The sequence below is a fragment of the Macaca thibetana genome, chromosome 1 (genome assembly GCF_024542745.1).
Source record: "Macaca thibetana thibetana isolate TM-01 chromosome 1, ASM2454274v1, whole genome shotgun sequence".
NCBI lineage: Eukaryota > Metazoa > Chordata > Mammalia > Primates > Cercopithecidae > Macaca > Macaca thibetana.
Window position 1 is genome coordinate 195,241,919 of NC_065578.1, and position 18,481 is coordinate 195,260,399.

An 18,481-nucleotide genomic window follows, 5' to 3' on the forward strand; every position below is an offset into this window, starting at 1 on the left:
TTTTTCATTGTATGTACATTCTGTAATACAAAAATATATTAGGGCAGTAATTCTATATAATTTATAAATATATAAACAATTTATAAAGAGGATGTATGTGCAAATTGTTTTTACTGATGGGGCATATGTTCAAAAGGAGCTGGAAGACCACAGCTCTAAAGAGTCTAAAAACTATCCTTTGGTGAAGTTAGTCCCAAAAACAGCTATCCGAACCATATCATTTTAACGCATTGTAGCTCTCCTTTTACTGAATTACATTTTGGCTTACATGGAAGAGCTTTTGAAAAAATAATTCTCTGAAACTTGTTGCAGTGCTTAGTGTGCTGGTGCTGAGAATATCATTCTCAACATTACATGGGTTCCCTCTGAAGACTCATGGGAAAAGTTACTTTAAAGTCTAAATAAGAATATTTGCATTTTTCCTAGATAAGATAATTAGCTTAATTTTAAAGACCTAGAAGATATTTCTTTTGAAATAAAAATAAATTAAATGAACCAGTGTTATCAGTGTTTATAAGGAAATATCTATCATAAAAATTTTAAATTCAATGCTAAGAGCATTGATGTTATAGTAGATAGTTAAATGCAACTTAGTTCAAATATATATTGTTCTATTATATGTAAATAAAATCAAATGTGGACCAATAATCAGTGTACATACCTACATAGTTTCCATTGCATCTCTATTAGAACTTATTTTGTTGCCACAGATTGTCAGTGAAGAATCTAAATGCCAGTCTAAGATATTAATATATGTCCATATATATTAAGTGTATATTAAATATGTTTAAATATTTACACTAAATATACATATATTATTTTTTAAAGCAATAACTTTATTTAAAGAGAGAACTAAAATAGATGTAAAATTAGAATTTCAAATACAATTGTAAAATATTAGTGAAAAATAGAATATCTTCAAACAATCAGCTACCAAGAAAGTTGAATTATTCAATATTTATAGAGGGCCTGTTGTATATTAGATACTATTCTGGCAGTCGGGATAAATCAGTGGATAAAATAACAACCCACCCACACAGAGTTTGTATTCTCAGAAGAGTTCATAAAAAGGAATATCACCCAGGCACGGTGGCTCACACCTGTAATCCCAGCGCTTTGGGAGGCCAAGGCGGGCGGATCACCTGAAGTCAGGAGTTCGAGACCAGCCTGCCCAACATGGTAAAACCCTGTCTCTACTAAGAATACAAAATTTAGCTGGGCATGGTGGTGCACGCTTGTAATCCCAGCTACTCCAGAGGGTGAGGCAGGAGAATTGCTTGAACCCGGAAGACAGGTTGCAGTGAGCCAAGATCGCGCCACTGCACTTAATCCAGCCTGGGTGACAGAGCAGAATGTCACCCTCGATGTAGTTGTTCAACACTTAACATATTTTTTTCTGTGCTATCCTGCTTTTAAACTAATTTTAAGAAATTAGAACTGTTTATGCAGATGTGCTAAAGGAGAAAAAAGCCCTAAGAAAAGCTATAAATAGCTTTTCATTTCCAGGTCATGTAAAATATTAATTTTGCCTATAACAGAGAATGAAATATGTTCAAAGTGCAGTATGGTATAGTAGAAAGAGGACTGGGATCAAAGAAACTGTGTTCTAGTCCTTGCTCTATCCAGAACTCACCCTAAATTTCCTGAGTGTAAGACAAATTACTTAATTTGTTCGTGTCTCATCTTTTTCATTTATAAAAATGAGGGAGCTTGAACTTTCCTTAAAGTCTTTTCCATCTAATAATCTATAATTTGGTATTCTCTTAGGACTTTTCCTACATTCAGAACCTTCGGGAAACTCAGATTTCATTGGGGAAAGTCATATAATTATTGTTAGATTATGATTTAGGGATCTAGTTTTTTATCCTTGCTGAGTTATTTATTTTAAACAAGTAATTTGTTTACTGGGCCTCATTTGCCTGATTTATGAGTGCCTACAGCAGATGATTTCAACAGTCTCTCTAAATCTAAAAGTAACTGATTCTTCGTACCTGAAGAAATAAGTAAATTTAAAACGTATCATCCCTAAGATGCATCTTGTCTATTTTGGTTGCTTTACCTGTTCTTTACTCTGGAATTTCAAACCAAAGTGTATTTTCAGTCAACATTTTTAAAAACATTATCTACCCATGATGTTTTGGGTACTATTTTAGTGATAGCTATTTCCAAGGCATTGTGGAAAATATTAAAATTATATGGTTCTAAATGGTAGCTTAGTCATGTTCTTAGTGTTAAATCAGAACTAGCTTTGGCACAAATAAAAATGAATGATTTTTAGCCATCAGTATCCACATCAAAGATTAACCTTTACATATTGGAAGGATTTGTATCTAGTTTGTCACATGATAGTAAACAGGTAAACTTGTGTAATGTAAGGAATTAAGAGGGGTGTTAAAAAGTAACAAATCATAAAGGAGTGGCATGAAAGGGATGGGAAGAGGTAGGGAAATTTAGTGATTTTATGACCTCTTAGCATTCAGTAAGAAACTTGATTTTTCACAGAGGAGTATAGTGAATACCTCAATTCAGTATTTGTAAGTGTGTATATGTGCTTGAGAGTGAAAATTACCTATTCTATTCCAAAAAGTAAGTCTTTACTTAGGGAGGGAATCATATATACAATAGGTGGCCTACTTTCTGGGTAGAATTCATATAATATTTTATTAACAGTAATTTCTCTCAAATAAGGAAATTAGGAAGTAAGTTTATGTCAGTTTATTGATAGGTTCATCGAAGTTCAAGGCAACTAAATTTGTTAATTTGAAAATTTCTGTCTATTATTATTTGCTTATGGTGTTCACTTGTAGAATTTCTCAAATTCTATGAAAAGTTTGAATTTAAAAACGTGAGTTTCACTTTAAAAATAAGACAATAAAACACAAAATAACTTATAGTCTGTATTTTTCATTATTCTTGAAAATAGTTCATAGTTTAAATTGAAGCCGGGCGCGGTAGCTCAAGCCTGTAATCCCAGCACTTTGGGAGGCCGAGACGGGCGGATCACGAGGTCAGGAGATCGAGACCATCCTGGCTAACACGGTGAAACCCCGTCTCTACTAAAAAATACAAAAAAAAAAAATTAGCCGGGCGAGATGGCAGGCGCCTGTAGTCCCAGCTACTCGGGAGGCTGAGGCAGGAGAATGGCGTAAACCCAGGAGGCGGAGCTTGCAGTGAGCTGAGATCCGGCCACTGCACTCCAGCCTGGGCGACAGCGTGAGACTCCGTCTCAAAAAAAAAAAAATGTATAGACTTTTTTTTTTTCTTTTTTTGATACAGAGTTTCGCTCTTGTTGCCCAGGCTGGAGCACAATGGTGCAGTCTTGGCTTACTGTAACCTCTGCCTCCCAGGTTCAAGCGATTCTCCTGCCTCAGGCTTCCCAAGTAGCTGGGATTATAGGCATGCGCCACCACACCCGGCTAATTTTGTATTTTTAGTAGAGACAGGGTTTCTCCATGTTGGTCAGGCTAGTCTCAAACTCCTGACCTCAGGTGATCCACCCGCCTTGGCCTCTCAAAGTACTGGGATTACAGGTGTGAGCCACCATGCCCAGCCTAAATATATAGACATTTTAAATACTTGTTTAATGTTTCTAAATTGTCAGCATTGGAGGCCTTCTTCAACATCCAGTAGTAGTGTTCTAAGAAACAAGATGAAAATGTGTTAATTGTTTTTCTAAAAGGATATATAGTATGTCTGATGTGGACAATTTTCTTCATCTTGGGCTATAAATTAATGTCTTTTGAGGAGATTTTTCTTCAGTATATTTTCAACAGTTCAACGTTTCCACCTAATCAAGTTATTTCATTTATCATAATGGATGTTGGCCAGGTATCTGTTAGTTTATACATCTGCTTATTCTAATATTATGGTATTATAATCATTTCACGTGTCATAATTATCTATTTTTATGCTCTCCCATAAGAATAGCTGTGTCATTGTACAGAACATAAGCCTGTGTTTTCTAGGTCTAGAATGACACATGTGACATTGTATTGTCACTATTTGAGTGATACCTATTTCTAAGTGCTTTGTTTTGTCAAAACTTTATGTTTAGAAATGTTGAAGTAAGTTGGAATGTTTTTTCACTACCATATCCACTGTTGATCAATTGCTGTTTTCTGGAAGACAGCCTCTGTATCTGATTTATATGTCTAAATGTACTTGTCTAGCTTTATTTGACTTATTTACTCTTACAGAAAATAAGCTAAGAAATGTTAATTGAATGCTAATTAGCATTAAAATGAAAGGGTTACGTTTTCTTTAAAATTTTGTTAACCCATTATGTGACCATTTTTTCTTTTTTTTAACAGTTAAGAAAACACTGTTTGCATTTGTAGATATTAGACTCTGATTTTTTTTGTCATTTGTCCACATCTTCTAGTATCTCAGAAAAATTAGCAATTTAGAAGGTCTTATGTATTTGCTACTGCTATTTTTCTGTTTAGTACATAGCAGTTGTTAAACTGAAATTAGAGCTTGTTTTCATAGTTTAAAATTATTCACTCACTAAAATACCTCTCTTGGTCCAGGTTCTAGCAACCATAATTTGATGGTTGAAGTTTTTTCAGTTCTTGTTTGGTTTGGTGGGGAAGGGCGTGCTGTTAATATTGTAAAACTATTACCTAGCTCTGGGCAGTTTAGTAAATTAGTTACCAGGCAAACCTACTGAAAAGATTGACTATTCATTAACCCCAAAGGATCAACCATTTAAGCTTGTCAACCATTTAAGCTTGGAACGGGAATCTGGAGACTTTTCTCAGAAAACAGTTTTGGGGTGACAAGAGAAACTCCAGCTTTGAAATAGAACAAGAGAAGTCTGCTGAAGAGTTCAAAGTAAAAATGAACACCCATTCAGTGAGAGACTGAAACAATACACTGACTGACTCTTGATTGATGAAACTCCATGCCAGGATAAAAATTAAACTTAGTAATTGATAATGCATATGAGCGAGAGACACTGTGTGTGACAAAGAAAAATGAACCAGGTGTAATGATAGGAATCCTGGGATCTCACCCTAAATTTCCAGAGAGTTTGAAAAGACTGTTTTATAGGATTAGTACATTATGTTATCAGACTCAGGGGAAGAGAGCCCTGGTCTAAGAGTAGAGTAACTAATAAGTGAAATCTAATATATCCTTGGCATAAAGGGAACCTAATGTCCCTAGAGATGAGTAAACAGAAAATTCCAGCCTTGAGGATGAAGCAGTGTTGAGGCAAATCTGGGTCAGATACAAAGTTTGAATATCTTTGATTAGCATCTATCCTGAACATGGTGAATCCAATTCAGTTCTGTTGGCACATACTTATTATTTGTCAAGGAAGATTAAGAAATGGACCTTGTCTTTGGGTTAATGTGACAGATGCATAAATAATCATTTTAACAGAAAATGATAGAAGAATATACAGGCTACTTCGGTAGTTAAGAGAAGGAGCGTTTAGCCTAACCTGTAGTTTTTTTGTTTGTTTGTTTGTTTTTTTAAGGCTTCCTTAGGAGATGCAACCTGAGATGAGTTTCTGATGGATAGGAGTTAGGTAAAGACTAAGCAGGATATTGAGAAGGGACAGCATAAACTGAAGATCCATAAAATAGCATGAAACTGGTTGAATGTTTGCCCAGCTTATCAGTTGGCCTAGGCCAGGATTTCTTAACCTTCTGCTTTCTTGGAGCAGCTGTCCTGTGCATTGGAGGATGTTTAACAGCATCCCAGGCCTCTACCCACGAGATAGCGGCAGCAGCGCCATCTGCAGCAGTTGGAGCACCACAGTTGGGCAACTAAAAATTCCCCTGGCGGGGACACTCCTGGTTAAGAACCGCTGACCTGGGCTAAGATTTAGTTAAATTAGGATTATATATTCTGAAACTCAATGGCTTCATGTTTTCTTTTATATTCCCCTTTTTCCCTTCGTAAAAATTTCTTTTCAAATTCCAGCCTAGTCTTAACCAAAGAAGAAACTAAATTATTTTATATCTTGTAGAGAGAAAAGGATGTGGCTAGAGTTCTATATGTATGGTGGCTGTGCCCAGAACAATGCTGTTTAGAGAACTGGATAACAGAAACTGAATATAGATAGGTTTTTCACTCAGCTGTAAGAACATCAAAATTTAGAACTCCCTTATAGTTTAAATTCTCTCACCAGCTGTTTCAGCACTGTTTCTAGATTTATTCTACAACTTAAAATACGGAAAATTCAAACATACACGAGAAAATGTAAAAATGGTTAGATACCAGATGTATGTGAGAAAATAAAGTTTAACATTATAATTGGCTGAGTAGGCCCACAAGGAACCACAGGATTTGTGCCATGATCTTTCTAGTGTTTGAAGAATTATTCTAATGATGATACCCAGCTTCTCTGAAGAATGAGAAAATGAAACTTAGATTGCTGTAGGACTTTAGGATTAAATTAGAAAATCAGCAAGCATATTTTAAAACTATTAAACGCATAAGCCAGACTTATCAGATATTTAAGTATCAGGCTGATAAAAACAACTTACGATTTTAAAGTACTTTAAAAGTTATTTGTGGCCAGGCACGGTGGCTCACGCCTGTAATCCCAGCATTTTGGGTGGCCAAGGCGGGCAGATCACGAGGTCAGGAGTTTGAGACCAGCCTGGCCAACATGGTGTGAAACCCTGTCTCTATTAAAGATACAAAAACATTAGCCGGGTATGGTGGCAGGCGCCTGTAATCCCAGCTACTTGGGAGGCTAAGGCAGGAGAATCACTTGAACCCGGGAGGTGGAGGTTGCAGTGAGCCAAGATTGTGCCATTGCACTCCAGCCTGGGCAACAGAGCGAGACTCTGTCTCAAAAAAAAAAAAGGTTATTTGTATATGTGTGTGTATATATCTATATATTATATATACACATACATATTGTATATTATGGTAATAAATATTAGTATAAACTGCTTCCAACTCTACTTGCTAACTTTACTTTTTATTTTCTATTAGGTAGTAGGGATACAAGTATAAATAATATTGAGCCACTAGCTTCGAGGAAGTCATAATCTTGATAGATACATAGATTTACAAATAACTAGAGTAAAATATGTAAAATGTACTGTGGTAGATTTTAAAATGACATTGAATTAATGAATTTGCTGTAAGAATAATGTGAATTAGTTTGAGAGGGATAAAAATATCAAGTACTATGTTAAATTGTGGAGGATAGAATGTGTAGCATTGCTATCACTTAAGGCTAAAGGCAAGTAGTTTGAACTATCTGGTGATACTTTTCAAAACCTGCATACTAAGCAAAAGTTGCAGGGAAGCAACTGCCATTTTTACATTTTTCAAATTTTGCTGCTTAATGTTAAGATTAACCAACTATTTGTTATAGTAATTCAGCCAAAATGCACAAAAATGGGGTGTTATCACTGGGTTCATTTTCACTTGGGATGAGAGTATTACTTGAGTGTAAAACTAGTATGAAAGTACATTAGAATCAAGGTTCCCTAAAATGTTTTTATATGGCAGTATATTTACTGAAAAAATTTTGCATGTAGTTGAACCTGTGCAGTTCAAACCTGTGTTATTCAAGGGTCAACTGTACTGTGATACCGTGGTACCTCTCTAAATGTTAACTGAAATACAAAGTATGCAAAAAGCATAGTAAAAGTGGTTAAAAATAGATTGATAAATCTTTTGGTTTTTAAAATTTGGTGACAGCTGTTAAAAGACATGTATAAGATACTTGGTTTATTCCTGAATTTTTCTTTTTTTTTCTTTTTTCAGGTCCCAAAACAGTTTTTTTCTGGGCTCCAATTATGAAATGGGTAAGTCTTGAGTTTTTGCAGAAGCTACGGAAAGAAAAATTCCTTAATAGGAATTTACTAATTTGAAGTAACTTTTATGAAGGATATGCTTTAGAATATTCTCATTATGCCTCTCGATTATTTCATGGCAAATATTCTCAGACATACCATTTTCTACATAAAGCAACTGTCTACTTTAGTTTTTCTGAACTCTTTAGATAAGAGGCCTTCTGGGAACATACTTGTTATCAAAAAACTTAAAATTGTGTGCCATAGGGACATGAAATTTCATTCTGAAATTTTATTACTAAGTAAAGCATTAAACTAGTTAGAACCCCCAAGTTAACTTTTATTATTAATTTAGTATGAGAACTGAAGGTGCTAACACCAAAATATAGGTAAGGAAAGTTAGTCTCAAAAAGCAGATGGATTTATTCGGGTATAAATATTAGCATTTGGTAAATGACGGAACCTAGGACTTCTGACTCCAAGCCCAGTGCTTTTACTCTTCCCCAGAGTTTTCTTTCTTAAAGTTCTCACTTAGCTGAAAAAAAACAATTGTGGTGGCTGTTTGTAGCAAATCATTGATTTTATGTTGAAAGGGCCTGTTTGGTTCTATAACTGTGCTTCTCAGTGTCATCTTTCTGGACCTGCAGTGTCATCATTTGAGAACTTGTTAGGCCCCATTACAGACCTACTAAATCTAAAACTCTAGACGTGGAGTCCGGTGAGATGTGTTTTCGTAACCTCTTCAGATGATTCTCTGATGCCCTCTAAAGTTTGAAAACTACTGGTCTGTAGGCTTTTTTTTTTTTTTTAATGTGGTAAAATACACATAAAATTTACTATCTGAACCATTTTCAAAGTGTACAGTTCAGTAGTGTTAAGTACATTTACATCATTGTTAACCAATCTCCAGAACCCTTTTTATCTTGTAAAAGTAAGACTCTGTACCCATAATTCCCCATTCTCCTTCTCCCGGTCCCTGGCAGCCACCATTCTACCTTCTGTCTCTATGAATTTCATTACTCTAAGTACCTCTTGTAAATGGAATCAAAATGTATTTGTCTTTTTGTAGTTGGCTTATTTCACCTAGCATAATGTCCACAAGGTACATTAATGTTGTCACATGTGTCAGAAATTTCCTTTCTTTTTAAGGCTGAATAGCATTCCATTGTATGTATTTACATTTTGTTTATTCATCTATATGTTGATTGGACAATTGGTTTGCTTCCACATTTTTGCTGTGAATAATGCTACCATGAACATTGATGTACAAATACCTTTTAAGTCAATACTTTTAATTCTTCTTAGTATACACCCAGAAGTTGAATTGCTAGATCCTATGATTATTCTGCTTAATATTTTTTGTTTTCCTCAGCAACTACATTATTTTACATTTCTACCAGCAATTCATAAGGGTTTTAATTTCTCCACATCCTCATCAACACTTGTAAACTTTTGATGGGGGAGCGTTTTTGTTTTCGTTTTTATGATAGGCACCTAATGAGTGTTAGATATCTTGTTTTTATTTGCATTTCCCTGATGATTAGTCATGCTGAACATATACTTATTGTACTTATTCGTCAGTTGTGTATTTTCTTTGGAGAAATATTTATTCAAGTCCTTTGCCTGTCTTTAATTTAATCAAGTTGTTTTTTGTTGTTGTTGAGTGATGGGCTGTTGTAATTCTCTTAAATGTACTATTAAAATGGTTAGAACATTTCGGAAACTCAGTTGTAAATTCAAGTGGTTGAGAATGTTAGAGTTAGAATTGGTTATGACTCAATTTTATGGCCTTGGGCAAGTTTAGTCTCTTTGTCATTTTTGTCTCCTCAACGATAAAGTGACAAGATTAGAATATAAGTGATTTGGGAACTGTGTTTTACAGAGATCTAGGGAGCAGTTTTTTTTTTTTCATATCTACGTATTGAGAAAAGATCTTAAAACCCCCTATACTAATGGAAGTTACATTGCCATTTCCTTCTTTCACCACCTACGCTTAAAATTACATAGTAATTATATGTCTTTATAGTGGAATTGATTGCTGAAGTATTCAATCATTTAAAAAGTTTGAGTGATTTCATCTGTTCACAATAAATTTAGGAGCTTCTTTGACCTCGAATTTACCACAGTTTAGGAGTTTATTGGTTTTATCAGTAACTTTGGTGTTTATTTGACCTGGTTCATTACTATTATGAGATGTTGACAGCATTATATACTCATAAATGCCTTCTTGACTATCTGTCTCTTTAAGAACATCTATTTTAAGTACATGTTGAAATCTTGCATAGTCTCCAGATGACAGCATAGCAATAGAAACTTCTGTGTTTTGTTCTCTGGTCGGGAGACTTCTATTAGATACTTACCTTATGTACCTCTTACTGTGTTTTATTATCCCAGAGTATTTGATAATTAATCTGTAGAATTCTATACATGTCACATAACAGTTGCTTCTGCAAGCCACATATGTTCTATAACATTAAGACTCTTAGACCATGTGCCTTCAAACATACAACTATAGTAGAGTCCTTCATAACCACTTTAGTTGAAACCACATAACTAATCATAAAGGTCAAAGTGGATAATCCGGAAAAAAAAACCTATGTACCTTAAATATTTTATTTTAACCTAAAGGATATAAATATATATTCTTTGATAATCAGTCTTTTTTAAAGCTAAAGCTTTTATTTGTGTATGGATTTTTGAGCTCCACATTTTCTATCCTGGATAAATTATACTATAGTGCATCCTATATAATTTCCAGCTTAGTTTAAAAAAAAATTTATTAAATCATATAAATTACATTAACAAGTAAAACTGGCATAAACAGATTGGGGGACAAGCATAATGACTTGGTAAAAATACAGCTCATCTGTTGAGAGCAAAAACGCATGATTGCCACATATATGCTGATGTTAAAGAAAAGTGGTCTTACAGCCAGGCCGGGCCTGGTGGCTCACACCTGTAATCCCAGCACTTTGGGAGGCCAAGGCGGGCGGATCACCTGAGATCAGGTGTTTGAGACCAGCCTGGCCAACATGGTAAAACCCCGTCTCTACTAAAAATATAAAAATTAGCCAGGCATAGTGGCACATGCCTGTAATCCCAGCTACTTGGAGGCTGAGGCATGAGAATCGCTTGAACCTGGGAGGCGGAGGTTACAGTGAGCGGAGATCGCACCATTGCACTGCAGCCTGGGTGACAGAGCAAGACTGTGTCTAAAAATAATAATGATAATAATATATGATCTAACCAAAAAACTAGAATTATAACAGGTTTTCTGATACTTATACTTTTAAAAAATAATTCATTAGAAGCCCAAACTTCAGCATCACACAATATACCCATGTAACAAACCTGCACATGTACCCCAAATCTAAAATTTAATTTAATTTAAAAATAATAACATTGGCAGAAAACATCAAAGGAAGAATCTATACAAATATCCTTAACAGCTTTCAGGTATCTTCCATGCTAGTGGTTAGTGGTTCCTGACATATATAAAGAATATATAAATTCATATGCAAAATAAGTAGACAAAAAAATGTATGTGCATATAATGCATACGTATATATCTTATCTATATATGTACTACTGACTTTCAGATATATGAGACTGCTTAGTGTACCTAACAAAGTAAAATTAGTTCAAAAAGCAGTTTTTTAATTCATTGTGCTTTTTTGTTGTTGTAGTCTACATTTTCTTAATGAATGGATACTAAACTTATAGCTGCTAACTTATGGAAATCTCAAAAATGTTTTGTGCTTAATTTAAAGTTAAAACTATTACTCCACACTCATGATACTTTTTTTCTTTCTATGTGTTAATCTGTAGGGGTTGGTGTGTGCTGGATTGGCTGATATGGCCAGACCTGCAGAAAAACTTAGCACAGCTCAATCTGCTGTTTTGATGGCTACAGGTAAATTAAATAAATATCTTGTGTGTTCCTTGTAGAACATAAATGATTTTTGTTTTGTTTTGTATCAGTTTATTTAGTGGCTTAGTGTTTGAAATACACCCACACACAAAGGAATTAACAGTATTATGTCTAGAAAGTTATTAATTATGGATGGGAGGGTCAGAGGAAGAATAAGTATCTGAATGGGCTTTTGTTTTTCAGGGTTTTGCCATGAGTATATTTTTATAAGTGGGAAGAAAATTACAGTTAATAGTCACTTTACTCTAAAGATTCCTCTTTCATGTAAGAATTGAGTATTTTCTGTGACACTAAGCTACAGAAACATTATTGAAAATTCAGAATATAGCATTTCTTTGTCCCTCATCCTACATTATTGTTGTAATTACTTTACTCAGTATTAAGTATTCACTGAAGTTATTGCAGCAGTATGTATGCTTTTTAAAGTAACATTTTGTTTCAACAGGGTTTATTTGGTCAAGGTACTCACTTGTAATTATTCCAAAAAATTGGAGTCTGTTTGCTGTTAATTTCTTTGTGGGGACAGCAGGAGCCTCTCAGCTTTTTCGTATTTGGAGGTAAGCCTACCAGAGATATTTTTAAAACTGTTTCAAAAGCTACTCAGGTGGCACTAATTTTTTTTTTTAAAGATTCATATATAATGCTAAGACAAGAAGTACCTAAAGTAGAAATTTAACGTTTCTAGAAAAGTCTAGGGGTTTACAAATAAGTTTACCAGTTAACTGGCTAAAATCAGTTAAGCAGTATGTTACCTTGTTTTTAGATTTAACTGTGCATCATTTAGATGGTTAACCATTTCACATAATCTCTTTTATTAAGACAATATATACAGTTTATGATTTATTAATTTATTATATAAACCTTTTATCACTTACTTTCAATTGTATATAATAAATTGGAACTTAAATGTATTATGTAGTATTGGAAATGATATTTAGAGTGAGGTCTTTGCTTTGATTGGAAAGTGTTCCATGAGCACTGGAAATTTTTAAACTATTTACTCAGTAGTTAATATTGTCGGTGACTTATGATAATGACATTATGATCAAATATTTGGAATCAGGATCTTTTGAGAAACCTAGGAGGTATGGTTAGCTTCATGGAATAAGTATCCTTCTTGTGCTTATACTATTCTCCATTCCATTATAAGCTGGGAGGAATAGTAAATGAAGCCCAAGGAATGGTAGAAGGGAAGGAAAGACTGGCTCTGTGGTTACTTCTTTGGATTGAGAATTGAGGAAATGGTCCTTAGCGTTAGTGAATTTAAGTGTTTACAGGCTGTTAACCCAATAGCCTGCCTGCATCATAGAAGTATATTTTACCTTAGTGGTTAGAAGTATATTTTACTTGAGTGATATTTTACTTTAGTGATTAGTATATTTTACTTTACCTGTTGATCTTATTCTTAGGAAAGGTGCTTTGTGTGTATAAATTTAAAAATTCTAGATGACCACATTTTACTAAACTTTATACATATGTTCACATGTTTGTCACACTCTTGTAGAATTCTAGAATGAGAATATTTATTAAAATAATACTTTTGCACAGGAAACTATATGTCAGCTAAACTGTTAAAAGTTTTTGGCAGGCCAGGCACAGTGGCTCACGCCTGTAATCCCAGCACTTTGGGAGGCTGAGGCAGGCAGATCACGAGGTCAGGAGATCAAGACCATCCTGGCTAACACAGTGAAACCCCGTCTCTACTAAAAATACAAAAAATTAGCCAGGAGTGGTGGCGGGCGCCTGTAGTCCCAGCTACTCAAGTGGCTGAGGCAGGAGAATGGCATGAACCCCAGAGGCAGAGCTTGCAGTGAGCCGAGATCCCACCACTGCACTTTAGCCTGGGTGACAGAACGAGACTCTGTCTCAAAAGTTTTTGGCATTTGTCATCTTATTATCTGAAACAAAATCCAGATGCAAATGAACTCTTTGAATCCTTTCCCTTCTGCCTGTTTCTACCTATAAGCGCCCTGGGAAGATTCTGTTTACAACTGTATAGCTACTTGACCACCAAGAAAGAAGAAATGGAGTATGCTTTCCATTCTCTCCTTACCATAAGTTTATCTATTATTGATGATTATTTTTCTTTCTGTTTTCTTTATAGATATAACCAAGAACTAAAAGCTAAAGCACACAAATAAAAGAGTTCCTGATCACCTGAACAATCTAGATGTGGACATGACCATTGGGACCTAGTTTATTATTTGGTTATTGATAAAGCAAAGCTAACTGTGCATTTGGAAGGCACAATAAAACTAACTGCAACTGGTAGCTAGTGCTTGATTCAATAGAAAAATAAAGCAAACTTAATAACAGTCTCTCTACATGACTTAAGGAACTTAGCTATAGATATTAGTAACATTTTTCTACCATTTGTCCATAATAAACCATACTTGCTCATATATACCCCCTGCCTCCTTCTGTTCCAGTCAGCCAACATGTGTACATAAAAGAACACACAAATTCAAGAAGTTGGAAGATTAAATTATCTGCTTATTTAGTGTAGGATGGTCAGGTAGCTAGCTATAAGTGAAAGGAAATTTTGCTGAAGAAACTGAGAAATGGGTAGTGGAATGACCAAGGTGACCTCAAACTGTTTAAAAACATTTTAACTTGCCATGAAGATTCTTGATGATTTTTGCATAAATGTTTTATAAAATACTTTTACAGCTACAGATTTTTAAATAGGATCATTGTAAAGATTAATGAGATAATGTTTTAACATAGTGCCTGGTCCATGATAAGTGTTAAATTTTTCAATTACCCTCAGTAACTGATATAATGTAGCAGAAAATACTCTACATTCAGACAGACCTGAATTTGAATCCCAGCTCTATGACTTATGTATTGTGACTTTTTTTTTTTTTTTTTTTTTTGAGACAGGGTCTTGCTCTGTGGCCCAGGCTGGAGTGCAGTGGCGCAGTTTCGGCTCATTGCAAACCCTACCTCCTGGGCTCAAGCAATCCTCCTCCCTCAGCCTCCTGAGCAGCTGGGACTACAGGCACACACCACCACACCCAGCTTATTTTTGTAGAGGTAGGGTTTTGTCATGTTGCCCAGGCTGGTCTCAAACTCCTGGGCTCAGGTGATCTGCCCACCTCGTCCTCTCAAAGTGCTGGAATTACAGGCATGAGCCACCATACCCAGCCTATGCTGTGACTTTAGACAAGTTAGGAAAGTGCCTAGCAGAGTACCTGGGACATAAGCAGGTTTTCTGTAAATGTTTGTGACCTTTGGCTCCGTTGTAAGGAGAGACGGAGCATACATTACTCCACACTACAAATAACCATCTCTTTGATTTGGCTTTCAATGTGGAGTGCTGAGCTTTTTTTCTATAAGTGCTAATAAAGCCAGTCCTCATTAAAAATATAGTCAGATGAGTCAGCAAAGCAAGTTATTTCAAAATTTGAAGAAACAAGACAAAACAACTTTTTGAGTAATACTGTAACCTATGAAAATTTGGTAGTTAGCTGGCCAGGCGCGGTGGCTCACGCCTGTAATCCCAGCACTTTGGGAGGCCGAGGCGGGCGGATCACAAGGTCAGGAGATCGAGACCACGGTGAAACCCCGTCTCTACTAAAAATACAAAAAAAATGAGCCGGGCGCAGTGGCGGGCGCCTGTAGTCCCAGCAACTCGGGAGGCTGGGGCAGGAGAATGGCGTGAACCCAGGAGGCGGAGCTTGCAGTGAGCCAGGATCGCGCCACTGCACTCCAGCTTGGGCGACAGAGCAAGACTCCGTCTCAAAAAAAAAAAAAAAAAAAAGAAAATTTGGTAGTTAGCAATTGAAAACCTTGTACGTTATCATTTGTCCCTTAACCATGGTCTACCATTGAGGAGAAAAGATTAGAGAGCTTGACATAGTCCAAAATGAAGCGGTTCTGAAGAGTCAAATTATTATTGCTTTCATTTCATAAACCACACTGTTAAATTCATTTGTGTGTTTGACATGGGTGTGCACACATGTATGGTTTTCCTAGGTTAAGCATTTAGGAAAAACATATTATGAAATATGACATAGACACAAAAAGTTTCTTAAAAATTTATATGTGGACTTGGTGTTTCACTTCCTTTTCATTAAAACATCTTTTCTATGCGGGGTCTCCTACGTCCCTCTTGTCAGTCAAATTTATTATAGCATTTAGATATAATCATAGGCAGTCCTCCTTTCTTGTTTCTCAGAAGTTTCATTGACAAACAGCCATCACATGCTGCTTTTCTGCTCCAAAACTCTTTATCCTATTTTTTAATCTTAAAAATTAAATCATGGCCAGCTTCGGTGGCTCACACCTGTAATCCCAGCACTTTGGGAGGCCAAGGCAGGTGAATCACCTGAAGTCAGGAGTTCGAGACCAGCCTGGCCAACATGGTAAAACCCCGTCTCTACTAATAATACAAAAATTAGCTGGGCGTGGTGGCACACGCCTGTAATCCCAGCTACTCCAGAAGCTGAGGCAGGAGAATCACTTGAAACCAGGAGGCGGAGGTTGCAGTGAGCCGAGATTGTGTCTTTGCACTCCAGCCTGGACGACAAGAGCAAAACTCCATCTCAAAAAGTAATAATATGTATCCTGTCAAACTCTCATTGCCACTTGGAACACATAGTCTAGTTACCAGTTTCACAACTATTCTCAAAGACTTAGTAAGAAGAATATATATAATAGAAGTCCTTACTATCAATGCAGTTACTGAACTCCATAAAAATAATTTCCACAGTGGTGCAAATCACTTGATTAGTATAGTTGAGTTGAATTCTTTATCACAACTTTCTGATAGGTCCTTATTGATAGCTTCACTATGTAAGTGTTCTTTCTCAATGCCAGGTCTGACGGCCCTGGGCTTCAACCCAACTCTGCCACACATTAACTGTGAGACTTTGTTAACCTCTGTCTCTGACCTTTAATATTTTCAAGAACAGAATGGGAATAATCATGGTACTGACTTCATAGGATTGTTCTAAAGATTGAGATAAGGTTTTGGTTTTAACACAGTGCCTGGTCCACAGTAAATGTTAAAGTTCAGGAAATGGGCCGGGCACGGTGATGCATGCCTGTAATCCCAGCACTTTGGGAGGCTGAGGCGGGTGGATCACCTGACGTCAGGAGTTTGCGACCAGACTGACTAACATGGTGAAACCATGTCTCTACTAAATACAAAAAATTAGCTGGGCGTAGTGGTGCATGCCTGTAATTCGAGCTACTTGGGAGGCTGAGACAGGAGAATCACTTGAACCTGGGAGGTGGAGGTTGCAGTGAACCGAGATCGTGCCATTGCACTCCAGCCTGGGCAACAAGAAGAAAGTTCAGAAAATGGTAGTCTTATTAATTGAAGGTAGACCCAGAAAGTACTTCCTTAGACTAAGGAAGTTATAATTTTACTACGAAAAGGATATACTGTGTTAACCTATTTGCATGGTTTCTGAACTAATAACTTTATAGCAGAAAAGAAGCTGCTTAGGGTAGAGGAGTAGGAGGTGGGGTGGAGAATGCTCAGTAAGAGATAAATTCTTGAGTCTTTTTTGTTGTATGGCATTTTAAGGAAACTTTGATCCAAGGTATGTCAGTGTTGCTGTTTCCTCATAGTAAACATTTTCTTTTTTAACTTATAAAATGATAGTGAAAGGTTGAATGTTAACGAGCATGAACTTCAAAGCTAAGGTTCCTTTCTGTAAAACAAAGGTCTCTACTGAAGCCTGCTTATATAACGAAGCAGAAATAGAAAACACTGGCATTTATTAAGAATAGCTCTCCCTATGGTGATTGTTTAATTATTTGAGGTATGAGTCTAATTATAAGACTGGTTTCCACAACTCACACCAGAAAATTCACTTAACAAACAAAATTAAATGACCCTCTTGTTTTCCTCCCTAAGACAACTGTGTTTTACAACATTTTGAAGCACACAGTAAACTTAATTATAGAGCGGAGCTTTATATAAGAACATGCACAGCTTTTTAAATAAGATGTTTTAAATTCCAATTTTAAAAGCTGTGCCCCTAAATGTTAATTGTAGTTGTGATATACATAAGAACATTTAGAAAATCAGCACATTATTTAAGCGGAAAACACGCCAGCCTCTTAAAACACATTTTTCCAGTGTCACATCAGATAAAGAAAACTCAAATCCAGTGCCCATTGGATTTCAAGTTACCTTTGGGATAAATTTGGTTAAAAGTGTGCACTTGACCAGTCAAAAAGGGCAGGTATATAATTCTTCAAACAAAAATTTACCTCACAAATACGTCTGAAGATAAGTACTGAATTTATTATAACTGGTAAATTTCATAGTCCTGGTACAAGCTGTAACCACTATTGACTAAAATTAGGTGTTTGCTTGCTCTGGAGATACTTCTGATGATCACCTACCCAACTGTTGCCTCATTTCAACCATCCTCCTCATGGCCAAGGGAAGAGTTGTGTAAACTACTCTGGGGTCATGTCAGTCTCCCCTGACCGTTGCCTCAAACGTGCGGATAAGAGAACCTGAAACAGCCAGTACTTGTACAGTGGTAGGTCACTCAGGTTGGCGGGGGAGGGGAAGGCAGTGCCACCCAATCAGGAACATGGTCAGTGCCTGTGGAACAATGAACTACTGATAAGGGTGTGGCCTGGAAAACGGCTCTTAGATGAAACTGTCATTTTATGGGTCAGCTATAGACAGACATGGCACTTCGGCTGTCTTCAGAATAATGTCACCCGGCCTCCTCTCCTGTCTTCTGCAGTCTTAAAAGAACTAGTCCCCAATTGAGGTCTGGCTTTTCCTCAGCCCTGGATGAAGTGGAGGTAT

General features: G+C 36.1%; 2 protein-coding genes across 4 annotated transcripts in view; both read left to right on the forward strand.

The window, feature by feature from the left end:
* The window catches only part of MPC2 (mitochondrial pyruvate carrier 2), a 31,854-nt gene that overhangs the window by 3,861 nt on the left and 9,512 nt on the right, over positions 1-18,481 (forward strand). Inside the window, exons 2-5 of one of the 2 annotated variants that reach the window (XM_050768398.1) lie at positions 7,738-7,778; positions 11,595-11,679; positions 12,143-12,254; positions 13,802-15,465. In XM_050768398.1, coding sequence (XP_050624355.1) covers positions 7,738-7,778; positions 11,595-11,679; positions 12,143-12,254; positions 13,802-13,838 — 275 coding nt within the window. In that variant the 3' untranslated portion in view covers positions 13,839-15,465. Of the gene's footprint in view, positions 1-7,737; positions 7,779-11,594; positions 11,680-12,142; positions 12,255-13,801; positions 15,466-18,481 lie in introns of those variants that run through there. The other variant, XM_050768388.1, reaches the window with a different exon arrangement.
* Positions 15,566-18,481, forward strand: part of ADCY10 (adenylate cyclase 10) — a 103,981-nt gene continuing 101,065 nt past the window's right edge. For both annotated transcript variants that reach the window (XM_050768171.1, XM_050768181.1), the window contains exon 1: positions 15,566-18,477. The gene's annotated coding sequence lies outside the window, so the exon portion shown is untranslated. The remainder of the gene's footprint in view (positions 18,478-18,481) is intronic.